The 13791-nt window shown below is 41.9% G+C and overlaps 1 protein-coding gene across 2 annotated transcripts in view; it reads left to right on the top strand.

Annotated features, from left to right (window-relative positions):
- Positions 1-1972: 1972 nt before the first annotated feature.
- TTC39A (tetratricopeptide repeat domain 39A) overlaps positions 1973-13791 on the top strand; it is a 46929-nt gene continuing 35110 nt past the window's right edge. The window contains exons 1-2 of one of the 2 annotated variants that reach the window (XM_052801781.1): positions 1973-2147; positions 12972-13076. In XM_052801781.1, the coding sequence (XP_052657741.1) occupies positions 2107-2147; positions 12972-13076 (146 nt within the window). In that variant the 5' untranslated portion in view covers positions 1973-2106. Of the gene's footprint in view, positions 2148-10735; positions 10868-12971; positions 13077-13791 lie in introns of those variants that run through there. The other variant, XM_052801782.1, reaches the window with a different exon arrangement.

The raw sequence follows: 13791 nt of genomic DNA, 5'->3' as shown, positions 1-13791 counted from the left end.
GAGATGTTACATGAACAGGTGTGGTCACTTACACAGAAAAAACTGATTTTGAAAGGTTCAATGGATTTTTAGGTAAAATCCTTCTTGTAGTTTGTTGGGGGGTTTTGTTTGGTTGGTTTTTTAAATTTTTTGATACTTATCTGAAGCTCTGTTAATACCTACTTATTCTTAAATGCTCTTCAGTAATACAGACTAGGGTCTTTGAGTTCCAGACAGTTCTGAGGAGTTTGGAGTATGAATCCTATTTTGGGCCCACAGCCAGTAGCAACTTTTACTGAATAAATAACTCGGTTGAGGTTCAAACCAGTGACACAGAATCCTGAAAACTATGTAAAAGTACTAGTTGAATGTCAGAGTCATAGATTTGAATTCTCTAATTTTCCTTAATATGCTAATTATTTTAAAATATTAAATTTATTTTACTGTCAGATATTAAAAGCACAAATGTTCTGTTCATGAGCATACAATAATATGCCAAGGAGAATAACTAATTCAAACTGCAGTTAAGCTAATGATGCAAAATTGTCCTTCTTTTTTAGCTTTTTCAACTTTGTCCCTACAACACGGAATTCCTAAAAGTTGTAAAAGCAATTTAGAGTATATTCTGGAGTGGTTATTAATAAAAATGTTCTTTAGGTTAAATGTGACTGTTGAAAACGGGTTGTATCTAAAGCGCAGAACTACATGGGAAGTCTCTCTTCATTGTGAAAGCCGTGAGCTGGAAGGTACGAGCTTCACAATTCAAAAAATTAAATGTATGTAAGGTATTTTTATGCTGAAAAATGTGGTTTTGCATCTGTACCAAAATAGCTCTGTGAAGGTGCTTGTCACCATTCCTTACAACATCCCTCATTGACCTAATATGTTTGATTTAGCTAAGACAATCATGAATTTTTGCCTGTTGTCAGACTAAAGAATCATGCTCCAATTGGTCAAATGTGCTCTCTTCAGTTGTGTCTTAGCTTCACTCTCGAAACAGCTGCATCCCGTGCAAGGGAGCGTGAGGCAGGCCTGCCGCCTACCTCTCCTACACATCACGAACCACATTGTCAGTGTTCAGCTAATAAATTCTTTCTTTTTTTAACCTTATACGCCCACTGTTCTCATTAACGTGCCCATTGTTTCTTTATGTCAACCACGTCCTTCTGTTTGTCCTGCCACTCCCTCTGCCTTGTATACCTTTGCTGCCTTTCCCCCCTTCATTTCCTTCCACAAACTCGCTTTCTTTTATCTCTTCTGATCTGTTACCCTTGTAACCCTGAAGCTGCATGATTGATATAATAATATGAATGGCCAAATTAAAACAATTTTTCAGTATTGCGTATCTATTGGTAATTTCACTGGGTTTAGCGGTTTTTTGACTCTGTACTTAATTATTTTGAATAATTTGTTCATCAGCTGATAAATTTGAGACGTAAGCGCTGTTGCGTGTCACTCCTTTTGTACAATTAACTGACCATTGTGTTTTGTGGCAGAGGGCTCCGCCCGGGCAAACACTTCCCTGGAAGCAGGCTCGTGGAGTGTGCAGGCTCCTTCAACCCTCGACGCGGTACGAATTAGATTTTCCTCCTCTTTTTTTCTCGGGAGGAATTACCGACTCTCATTCCAGCACACCCTCATAACGCATGCTTTCCTCTCAGCCGGTCCTGGGGCCCGCCTGGGCTCACACCGCAGGCCTCTCCCTTCCCTTCGCTTTAACCCTTCACCCCACACGGCAAAGGCCCCCGGACCCGCACTGTTTTCCCCCAGGGAAGCGTCCGACCATCGCCCGCATCCTGCGCTGCTATCCTAACCCAGTGCCCCCCCGGGCCGCCCCCGCCCCGCCGCGTTTCTCGCACTGCGGGAGGCCGCGAAGGCGCCCGCTCCCCCTCGCCCAGGGGCGGGCGCTGCCGCAGCCGCTCACCTGTGAGGGCGGCCCCTCCGCCCGGCCCGGCCCGGCCCGGCCCTGCCCGAACATGCGCCGAGGCTCGCCGCTGCCGCCGCTTCACACCATGCGAGGTGGCTGCGGCTGCCGCCCGCGCCGGGGAACAGCAGCGCCGCCAGCCCTCGGCTCCGGCCTCCCCTCCCGCAGCTCCTGGAGCCGGGGACGCCCTTCGCGACGCCTCCATGGACTCCAACGCGGCCGGCAGCGGCAGCGGCGACGCCCGGTACGGGGCTGAGGCGGGGGACGGGGGGGCCGCGGCCGTTACCTCAGGCCGCGAGGGGCAGCGGGGTCTCTCCCGCCTGCAGCCTCCGGCGGGGCCGGCTGGGGTGTCCCCTGGCAGCAAGCGCGGCCTCCCCCGAGGCTCTGGGAACGCTCCGTCCCGGGTGGGAGGAGGGGGACGATGACGGCGGCGGCGGGAACAGCCGTCCCGGTGCCGGCCGAAGCCGAGGGTCTGGTCGCAGGAGGCGCCGGTGCCTCGGCGGAGGGGGGGTGAGGGGAGTGAGGGCGGCTCGTTTCCCGGGTAAGCAGCCCGCCTTGGTGAGAAGCCTGTAAATCGAGTTTGGTGCCTCTCCGGATTACTCCCGACCGGCTGTGGGGAGTCGGTGCCTTTGTCGCTTCAGCCCGCCTCGGTCTCCGGTCTCGGGGCCGGTCCTGCCCCGACGCAGGCCGGGACCCCCGGGCGGCTGCTGCCCCGCTGCAGCCCGGGCCGGGTCCGAGCCGCCCCTCGGCCGCTTCTGCCGCCAAACCGCGCACGGCTTCGGGCAAACGACTCTGTCCGCCTGTGCGTCTGCTTACCGGCCTGCAGGCAGCGACTGAAGGGGCAGAAACTGTTTTTTGCACTTTCGGGGCTTTTTTTTTTTTTTTTTTTCATTAGACAAAAGCATTAGCTTAAGCTAATTACGTGCCTGTGCTGCAGTCTTTCAGTAGTTGCATGCAAATAAACTTTCGTCTTCAAAGTGTTGTTTAAGAGCGGTGTCGTGTCTCTGAAGCCTGTGGATGGAAGACTGTGGAAGACCAAGTCCTTTTCCTTGAGCTCCTGTTTGCACAGCTTGCAACACGCCTTGACAGTCAAACGTTGATGTTAATGACTTTGTAACTCAATGCCTTCTTGCTCACCCTTAGGAACAAGCTGCAGGTGGATGACTTTCCTTTCTGCTTTCCACGTGTGCACTCCCACTGCCCCTAAAATACATAAACTTCCATTGTGTGCATGTGAGGGAGTTGTTCCTTCAAAAGCTGAATCAGTGTGCAAATAACATTCTTCCTCGGTGATGGCAGCGTGTTAAATTTTAGACATGGCTAAAAGGCCTGTTTGTGGAATACCTGTTTGACATAAGACTTTTGAAGTAATCTGCTTTATAACCTATGCAGCAGTAGAAACTTCTAAGAGTGCAGTTGTTTGAGAGGTCAGCAAACCATTTCTCTGCTTAGAAGAGTGGTAAAGGGTCCGTTCGTGGCTCTTCATGAAGTGTTGGAAGTGGTGTTTTGCTCTTTCTCTGCCTGTATGCTTTCCCCTATATCTTAAAGTTGAAAACAGCAAACATCAGCGCGAGACTTTAATTCATCTGCAGAAACCATGATGGAAAATGTTTCCTGAATTTCAGATTGTATAAGCTACACAATAGTGCTCATTTTTTGGTGGCCTCTACATTAACATTAGAGTTACTGCAGAGAATGGAGGTGGGTGGTCTTGTGGCACTTAAAGCAGCAAAGTCCTGTAGGATTAGAAAATACAGAGTCTGTTAGCCCTGCTAATGATCCAAAATGACACGTGTATTAGCATTTGTAATAGCCTTATACAGTTTGTTGCCATGTTCTTTCTTGATAACTCTTAAATGGACCAACATTTTTTTTATTATTATTTTTTTTTACTCTCTAGGGTGGGAAGGTGGGCCATATGTTTGCAATAACGATTTTAAATGACATCATTAAGCGACTTCCAGGTCTTGTGTTTGCATTGACAATAGTAGCAGCAAAGGCTGAGAGATTGCGACTGTGACTGCATTGCACTTCAGAAAGCTTTGAACATACAGAAGAATGTTTGCAAAAATGTTCAGAAGCAGGAAGGAGTTTGCTGAATTTTGATAGATTGGGCAGGTTGTCCCAAAAGTCAGGCTGTGTTACTGAAGCTGCTGGAGAACTTGGGGCTGGGTCCTCATTGCCTTTCTGTAGCCCCATCTACTGGAGCCAGCTGTCACATTCCAGTGTAGCATTGCACCTGGATGTAAAGTGCTTCAGATGTTTCGGTTACTGTAGTACAAAATGTTGAAAACATATGTATCAGGATTTTTTCAAGTTTTTGGGAAAAAATATTACTATTGCCTTATTGTAGTTCACATTTTACTTAAAATGCTCCTTAAGTAATGCCCCGATTAAGTTCCTAGACAGTGTTTTTGCAGGGCTCAGCTTGTGGTTTCTTAGATTTCAGTTATATTTTGGGAATAAATTGATGTTATTAGCTCATAGTTGGAGGGCACGGTGGTCTAGTGGACTGGTTAGAACTAAAAACTAAATGCCAGATTTTTTGACTAGGAGTGATGGAAATTGACCTTTTTTGCAGATTTTCAGCTTTTGTCTTCACTTTGATAATAAAACTTTCAGTCATCTTTTGTGGAAAAAACAACTATCAGAAGAGAGTTGGGATGTTAGGATGGTTGTTCAGGTATACTTGACTTAATGGCGTGAATCTCGAATGCAAATCAAATAGAATGCAATACTGAACTTGCATGTAATTTTATTGTTCTTTCTCTTTGGCTCTAACTAAAATTGTCATCCTGAACTGATGAAATCTCAGTACGTCTGCATCAAATTTTTGAATTTTGACCAGTCCATGTTTCCTGTCAGAAAGGGAAAAAAATGCCAGAAAGATCCCAGTCTGTTCTGATTCTGAGTTCAAAATCAGTCTTGCTTTTTTTGCTTTTTTTTTTTTTTATCCTCAGCTCGCTTACTTAGTTGTTTTTGCACTCTGAAATGGAGTGAATAGTAACTGTCTACTTCCTGAAGCCATTGTGCCTAAGAATAACTCTTCAAAATGGCTTTAGAAATACTGAGTGCCAAGAAAACTTGCTACTAGTACTTCTTTTCTGTTCTTGAGTATTGATTCAATAGGCAGGTTCAAGAGAGTTATAAAGGCATATTGAAGTGCTCTGCTTGAATTTTTATTTAATTGGAGAGAAAGTGGCATTGTTATTGGTCAAGGTAGCGTGAAGTATGCTTTGCTGATGACTTCTGAAATACAAAGTCAGTTTGTTGGAAGCTCTCAGGGAAACATAATCTGAAATTTCATGTAAAGCAATGATTAAAGGCAAAGCAACAATCCCCTATTTGTTAAAAGTATTTTGTGTCATTCCTGTATATTTTTTTTAATGAGAACCTAAAGTACTGTTCAGCAATGGAATTGAACCAAAAGCACAATTTTTTTGTGAAGAAAGTTGCAATAAAACATATTACAGAGTAATTTATTTTGAGAATGCTTTGCATAGATTTAATGAAAAAAAAAAAAAAAAACCAAACCAAACAAAACCAAATACTAAGCCAAGAAACATTTCAGCTCAAATTAAGTACTGCAGAAAAATGCCTTTGGGGCCAAAATGTGTATTTCATCCCTTCCATGTTTGTCACCACACTGAAGTCTGAAAGAAGTGAAGTGTAAGTCGGCATAAAAAAGTACAAACCAGACTTCACAAAACGCTGAAGTAAGATGCATAGGTAACTATTTTGTGACCTACCAGTCTGTCTTTATTATTGCTAGGTAATGCAGAATCCAACCAAAAGGGAAAATTGCATAACATCCCTCCCTGAATTCTCACTGAATCTTACTTCGGAAATAATACAGACCTCTACTTTGATCTTGCAGTCCTTACGCTTGGGTTGATAGTTCATAATTTGCCAGACTGTATTGTGTATATATATATTTTTTCATTCTGTTTGGTGCAGGCAGTTCTACTAACTGGGAATAATCACCCACAACGGTGCATTTAGTGCTCTGTGAGCAGTCATGGCAGTACAACACGGAAAGGGAGCTGCAAAAATGACACCAATACTTTTTATTTGTCTGAGCAAACCTATCTTAATGAATTTATTGTGTTGTTTGCCTGTTCAAATACAGGATGAGAACTGTGAACATAATGCAACCTAGGTCCTGCATGGCGCCGGTGGAACCAAGGGGAGAACACAAGTCTACCGATTCCCTGGTCTTTGTTCTGCTCGCTTGACTGCTTTGCTACATCCCTTTGTTTTGTGAGCCTTCACTGAAACAGAAGGGCAGAAAGCTTGAGTATCTTTAACAAAAGTCCTCAGGCATTGCCGAGGCATCAACATCTTGGTGGTTTCAGAGCTGAGTTAACCTCAAAAATAAACTGTGTCATACTCTTATGTACAACTTGCAATACTGAGTAAGACCTCCTGAATTCCAGAATTGCATCACTGTTGTGTCTCTATGCAGAGTATTTGGCGAACATGAATATTGAAACCTTTGCAATTGCTTTGTCGTAAGAAGTAATGGCATTTCTGCAGCACCGAGGAGTGTTAGTCACAGGCCAGAAACATGTTCAAGAACACAAAAAGATAAATGCTGAGGTATTACTAGCTTGGCACATAGAACAGGAAAGGATCTGGTGGAATTAATTTTCTTGCATTAACTTATTTGCTTTTGAATTATGAAGAAATTTCTGTATTGTCTGAAAACTGAATAGTAACAAATTATTGTGAGAACTGCTTACTGGTTGTCCTTTCTGTGGTAATGAGAGCGCTGTTCATCCGAGATTATTTCTGATCTCGTGTGGTTTTGGAAATGTTTGCAAAAGAGGAAAAGAATTCTTCCCAAGTGATGTGCTTTTTGTTTTCTTTGAATGTAGAGATTTTTTCAGTCTCAGGCTCACAACATTTGTAATGCAGCGTTGCTCAAAGCAGTTATCTATTTAGAAAAGTAGTAGTCATCAATTTAGGAATGAGCTGGCAAACTTGAAAAGGCTAAAGAAAGTAAACCCAGGTGTATCCTGGTATCTCCTAACATCTCTGTGATTATTCAGCATTATGAGAACAGAAAGTGGTGTCATGGCAAGAATTCCTATATTCAGTGGTGATATTTTTGAAAACATGCAGTGGGAAGGACACCCTGGTGTCAGTGACGGTACTTAACCACACACGGTGGCCTGTGTATCAGCAAGCCAGGTTGTGTTCATATGTTGGAGATGTCTTTAAATGTTTTTTTTGTTAAGAACTGAAATGCAGAGCTTAGAAATGTGCTTTGGGATGCTCCTTACATCTGTGAATGGTTGAAGTGTTAGCACTGAAGGAGCTTTGGTAGCCCGAGTGGCACAGTGTTTGTAGGGACTGATATGGTTTTACTACTCCTTCCTCTTTGCAAGAAAATGAAGCTGCTTTGGGCATGTGAGACTAATCTCTTTTCAGTTCCATTTCATACTCTGTAAAGAGGTTGTTTATGAATTTTTTTTTTTTTCTGACTATGTGGCTAGAAGCAACCCTCACTAAATCTCTGTGTAAAGATAAAGAGAATGTAATGCTAATTGTTGTTTCCCTGTACATACTGAGCCCTCCACCATCATAGTAGTAAGATGTGCTGCCAGGTATATTCACTATTGATGCAGGTAGCTTAAAAGAGCTGCAAAAATATGTGTTGATGCAACCCACTCCTTTCTAGCAGTGCTATGAGTGTTTGTGCTGCCTTTTAATAGCATAAGATTGGCATTATCCATGCAAAAATTGAAACTGTATGTTACACAGAGAGCCCTTGATATAAAGGGAGTAAAGGAGGCCAAAACACCGTATTGTCCAGATTGTTAAATCTAAAATTAAATCAAGAGGAAATACTTCAAAGTTACTTAACATGAAACTTTTGAGCTGAAATTGTAACCCTTCAAGATAAACAGCTGTGTTCTCCCTGCCTTCCATGTAGTAGGGCTGGGTGATGAACGCTTTCTGTTGTGTTGCAGAAGAAATGTTTCAGTGGGTCAGCAGGAGCAGAAGCCAGCTGTACAGTACAGGTAGAGCTATTGCAGCAATCAACCCAGAACCCAGGTTGGTATTCACTAGAGTAGCTTTGTTGATGTTCCTGAATAAGATGAAGGCAGTGTCAGTCATTACTGACCCCAATTGCACTGGTGCTGTTCAAGGCCCTGAGATAGAAGGTCTCTAGTATGGTTACAGAGATTTTGCTGTGAAGTTTCTTTGGAATGGGAATATAATCTTTCCATTAGATGCTTTTCTCTGGTCTTGCATCTCACTTGCTTTACATGTTTGGGACTAGCTTGTATTTGGGAAAACAGGGTATGCTTCCACTGCTCCCCACTCCAAGACTCTCCTGATAATGGAGGGAAGAGAGTCAACCTGAGTCACCAGCATTTGGTCTTCTCTGTGGTGGTTTCTCATCAAGTACTGGCTTAGCCTCAATTGTGCTTGACTCTGTATTTTATTCTCTTCCTCCAGATAAAGTTACCCATGCACACTACCTCAGCTGACTTATGCAGATAATGTAGATTTGGCAGAGAAGTGCATCCATATTTTAGGATATGACTGATTTAACTTGCTTTCAGTGTTTCACAATACTAAAGGAGCTCTTGAATTACTATTAAAAGCATTACTATAAAGGCACAAACTTCAGACTTACCTTTTTTTGCAAAGTTCTGATAATTACTTGAGGTCAAATGAGTCAGTAGTTCAGCATTTTGCAGAATACAAGGTTCAAGATCTTTTCTATTGAAGAAATCCATAAAACCCAATGACAAATCTTAAAGCATATGCGCTGCAAACTTAAAGTAAGAAACCAGTCAACATCAGGCACACAGTGAAATAAAATTATGCAGAAATATGGTAACTCCCATGCTCAAAAAAGCCTTCCCTTCCTTTTGACCATGGAAGACATGATTCTTTACTTTTGAAAATGCTTTACTTTTCATTAATATTGAGAAATTTAGTTTTGCTTACTTCTCCATAGTCATTTTGTTTGATATTGCTGTTGGCATAAAAAGGATTTGATGTTTAAGTAACAAGGGCATTGCCTAGGATGTCCTGATTAGTTGCGCTTCTGTCTAGAGACAATGGAGCTACAGTGGAGTAAGGAGATCAGGTCTTACCTTAAGTCACAGGATATACTGTAATTACGATTTGTGAAGCATCCCCAGTCATGGTCCGTGGGGCAGAGAACGATGATTTTATGAATCATAAAACCACATTGAGAACCATATGACTGTCCTTGCAAGACCTGCCACCAAAAAGCAAAAAAGGAAAGAAGCTTCTAAAACCAAAGGGGAAATGGCCTAAACTTGGAAATATTTCAGGTCTTAATTTTTTAGATTTGTTTTCCTTAGTTAAAAGAAAACATTGATACATGTGGGGAAAGAGAGGCTGCATGCTGAACGTTGTCTGAGCGTATAATTGTTTCCAGACAAGTGGTATTCAAATAAAAACCTGCCAACTCAAGTCTTGAAGAACTTGGCAGAAACAGCCAGAGCCTTCATCATACAGAACTTTAAAGACCGTTTGGAGAAAGACAGTGTCAGTTAGAAATTGTATAAACAGCTAGTGAAAATGATGAATAATCTTTTCAGAGTAGCTCATGATCCTGCCATGGAAGCACTCTGGTTAATTTTAAGTTGTAACCAGTAGTTATTCCCAACTGGGGAAAAAAACAGGTAAGGTCTTTTATCTCCTGCTGTGGGCCAGGTACATAGTGCTGTTACGAACATGTAATGGAGCCATTAATGGGCCAGCCTGTGGATCTATTACAGTAATTTTTATACCAAATGCAGCACAGGCTTTTCCTGTACAGGATGTCATAAAAACAGCAAGAGATTTAATCAGATATTTTAATGTCTTCACAGTATCTTCCTGAAATTATCCTTTGCTTGTTTGTCAATTTTGGGTCTTCCTTCAGCAGTCGATGTCTTCATTATTGGTACTGCTTTGTGTAACAAATAAGACAGTGTATAGGAGAAAAGACACGTATAATTTTTAACATTAGATGCTCTTGGAGAAACTAACTTATATAAGTAGATCATAGCTGATCAACTGCTACAGTCCAGCTGTTGTAATGGAAGAGGTAACTGCTTTTGCTGCTTGTAGCTGCCCTTCTTATGTACAGGACCAGTACTGCTGACATGCCAGCAAAGTAGTTGGGGAGCATACACTATTTAATTTTGGGCAACATCAGGCAGAGGAGCTCGCTCCACAGATTAAATCATTTATGCCAACTTGCGTCATTTTGCATGGTGTTAAAGAGAGATTTTTACAAATAACGTATAAAGTCTCACTCGCTCCCAAAGTTACAGGAACCAACAAAAAGCAGCAGTTTGGCTGGTGGATTGAAGCCTGTTTTGCGGAGAGTCCTTGCTGGGAAGAATTATTTTCTTGTCTCTCTGGCCTGTCTGTTTCTCACATTTGCAGCAATTAATGCCTCGATTCTCCTGCATGTCAGTTGGCTTCATTTGATGCTCCGTTCTGGTTCCTAGGTTTCCGATGTGGTCCAGTGCTGCATGCGGTAATTTTTGTTGTTTCAGATCTGTAATGACAGTGATATTTGACTTTTGCCTAGTTTGTACCAAATGAGAGATAGCTGATGCTGCTGCCAATTTCAGACAAGCCTGTAGATCAAAGATACGCTGGCAGCTGCCAGCACCTTCTACATTAGTAGTATCCAGCGATACATGAACTTTGTGTGCCATGGACCGGCTTCCAAATCGCTCCTTTGTAGGATGTTGTAAGTGAACTGGCGATGCTCGTAACTCTCATCATATCATCCATAACGACCAATCAGAGAGTACAGCATCGCAGGCAGGCAGACGCTGCCCTGCCCTGTGCTCGCGGTGTGACTGTCGCTCAGAGCTGGTCAGGTAGCACCAAGTGCTGCTGCTGGATGCTCGTGCCTAAATGCTGAGCGGGCATACAAATGACTATGTCAGAAAACACAAGAGACTTAGCAGAAAGGTAAGTAGCAGTGCACAGCATTTTCCGTTTGGCTTAGAGGCAGTTCTGATCTTGCTGTTGAAAGCAGGAGAGAATCTGTAGCCCACCGAAGCATGACTAATCAGTTTGCTAAAATGCTTAGCACTCTCTAGTTTAAAGTATTTCTTCTCTGTTGTTAACAGCAACAAATGACGATTCGTAGCATTTTTGTAAGGTGTGTATTGTGTTCAGGTCTTAAGCCCTTTGCTTGGGAGCTACATCAAATGTCAGGTTTCCTTGGAGCATGAGGGAAGTGTGCAACTTGTATTTTTGCTGCTGCTGTGGGTGGCACTGTGTTAATAATTCTTATTCCAGAAAAGATGCCAAGTAATTAATATATCTTAATTGTGCTTTGAGCTTCAATGGTGTTTTTTTCTTTGTCACCTTTCTGTTTCAAAGGAATATTTTTAAAAGGTTTATTTGTATTGAGTGGGGTAATTCTCCTGCATGACAAGAAACAAACAAACAAGCAACCCAGGTAAAATGTTACTAGTCTAAATATTTTAAAACAGATGAGAATACATTTTATATAGTGTTAAATATGCTGTTTGGTTCAGGGACACAGATTAAAAAAGGCAGATAAGAATTGTGATAAACGTAAACAATAATTGGCAAAGTTTTAATTATTACAGTAAGTCAGTCAGTCTCAGAATAGTTAGGCAGCTATGATATTGCATATTGTATGAGACGGATGCCAAGACTTGGTTAATCAATGTTTGCAAAGCACTTCGAGAGTCTCTTGGGTGCAGAAGGATTTGCAGTGTATCTGAAGTGTGATGACAACAGCCACTATGAACAGTGTCATGTAATGTTTCTCTCAAATCTATAATCCTGTTTTTCATATATATAAAGCATGCTCTTTTTTTCTTTGTAGTCATTATTCTTATAACAAAAACAAACCACTTCTGCAGCCAGTGGTTATTACTAATGCTATCTGTTTGTTCTGTGCTCCCCTGTCTTTTCCTTAAGATGATACCAGGACTTTGCTTTCTGTGTTTCCTTTCAGCAGGCTATGTGTTGTACCATTTTTTAAGGGAGTAACGTAGTTTCGAAGTCACAAGACAGATCATATCAGTTAGAGCTGTTCAGAGTCAGGAACATGATGAGGATTTATTTGTATTTTGTTGGGGGAGCTTTTTTGTACAGACTTGCATATAACATATTGGTGCAGTATAGCTCTTTGATCATTAGATGCCGATGTTTCAACTGTCCTAACATTGGCCAGGTGACCTTAACTTTGTTAGTGCAAGGCCTTATTGTTTCTTCTGTGGATTTTTTTTGTCCAGCAGTTCTGGTAGTGATGAAGTTGGGCCAAACTTTTTCAGCTGGTCTGTATTATCCTGTTGCCAGTAACCCAAAGACCAGCTGAGAAGCCTTGTGACAGGTCAAGCTGACATCTGAATGTTGTAGAGGAGAAAAGTACAGCTGGAGTAAGTCAGTGAGAATCTTCTGAGTTTGAGATGCAGCAGCAGTTTTTTTGTTTGAGTGCAGTAGCACTTTTTAGGGACAGTGATGTTCCCAGGAGCATGCACAATGTGAAATTTTAACCCACCTGCAAGTCTGTAGTGGTCTACTGTTAGGAACCATACTGAACATGAGCTGAACTAAAGCAGGTGTTCCAGCAGCAGTCGATATAATAATCTGATGCAGTTTGGCAATGTCTCATCCTTAAAGTGACAACATGATCATAATGTCACTAGCCTGTAGTCTCTGTCAGCCTTACACATAGCCGGATGTGTGCTGTCACCCAGTGCTTCTGTGTTCCTGATAGCTGAGCTCATCAGATTGCCACGTTCCCACATGGTAACTTCTGCATGTCTAGGTTCTTATTTACAGTACATGCAGTTTATCTTATTTTCAGAAAGTACAAACCTTAAATTGCTTTCCACATGTCACAGGGTAAGAGCATAGTTAAAAAAAACCAAACAAACCACAAACATAGTGGAAGTCACTTTCATTTTTTGCAATCACTAGAAATGGAATAGCAGATTATACACGGGAATAAGGCTAGATCTGAAGGGGGTTTCAAATGTATGTACTGGTAGAAGAACAGATGTGCTGAGTTTATTATCTCTTCTGCTGGCAGGTCACCTACATCAGACCTCAACATGGCATTGCATGAGTGTATGGCAGCTCTGGATTTATTTCTTAACAACAAATTCTCAGATGCTTTGGCTTCTTTACAAGCAAAGTAAGTTGATTAGTTTTCCTCTGTTTATTTTTCTTTGCTTCACCACCTCTTAGGAGAATTGACTAGAGAGCTAATTCTCTGTTATCAGTTGATAAGACTGCATGGGTTTTGTTTAAAAGGGGGTGGTAAGTTAATGTGGTAAGTTTGGGGGAAGACAGAATAAGTGCTTTACACTGGGGTGAGTACATAACAAGATTGATCAAAGGTAGCTACAAAAACTACAGAATTGTTGTCCAAAGAAGTAACACCCTGAGCTGTAGTACAGTATGGGAGATTCTTGCTCCTGGAAGAATAAAAACCATCTTCTGACACGTTTTTTTTTCCTCCTTTCCCATATTTTTCTGCATACTGTGAGAATTTGAGAATTTATGGTTTTGTGTCTAAATGAGCAACTGACCATGAATTGCCAGGTTTGAGACACATTACTTTAGGTATGAATTCTTTTTTGTTGTTGTTTTTTAATAACGACTTGCAGAAACTTTCTCACAGCTTATTTTGCAATTCAGTGTTGTTGTCATGCACTCTGTTCCCTAATTACATTGCAGCCCAGCATGTAATGAGTGGCCCAGCTGCAAGCAGTGAGGTCATAAAATAGCTTCTAATAATTGTTGTGTCTTTACAATGTCTGTGATTTTTTCATACCCTGTCCTGAAGTTACCTGTGCTCTTGCCTTGTTGAAGTCTATGGTTATTTCACTTCCAGGCCACCCCCCCCA

Source organism: Harpia harpyja, chromosome 11 (assembly GCF_026419915.1).
Source record: "Harpia harpyja isolate bHarHar1 chromosome 11, bHarHar1 primary haplotype, whole genome shotgun sequence".
NCBI classification, from domain to species: domain Eukaryota; kingdom Metazoa; phylum Chordata; class Aves; order Accipitriformes; family Accipitridae; genus Harpia; species Harpia harpyja.
This window is presented reverse-complemented; position numbering and strand designations above follow the sequence as displayed.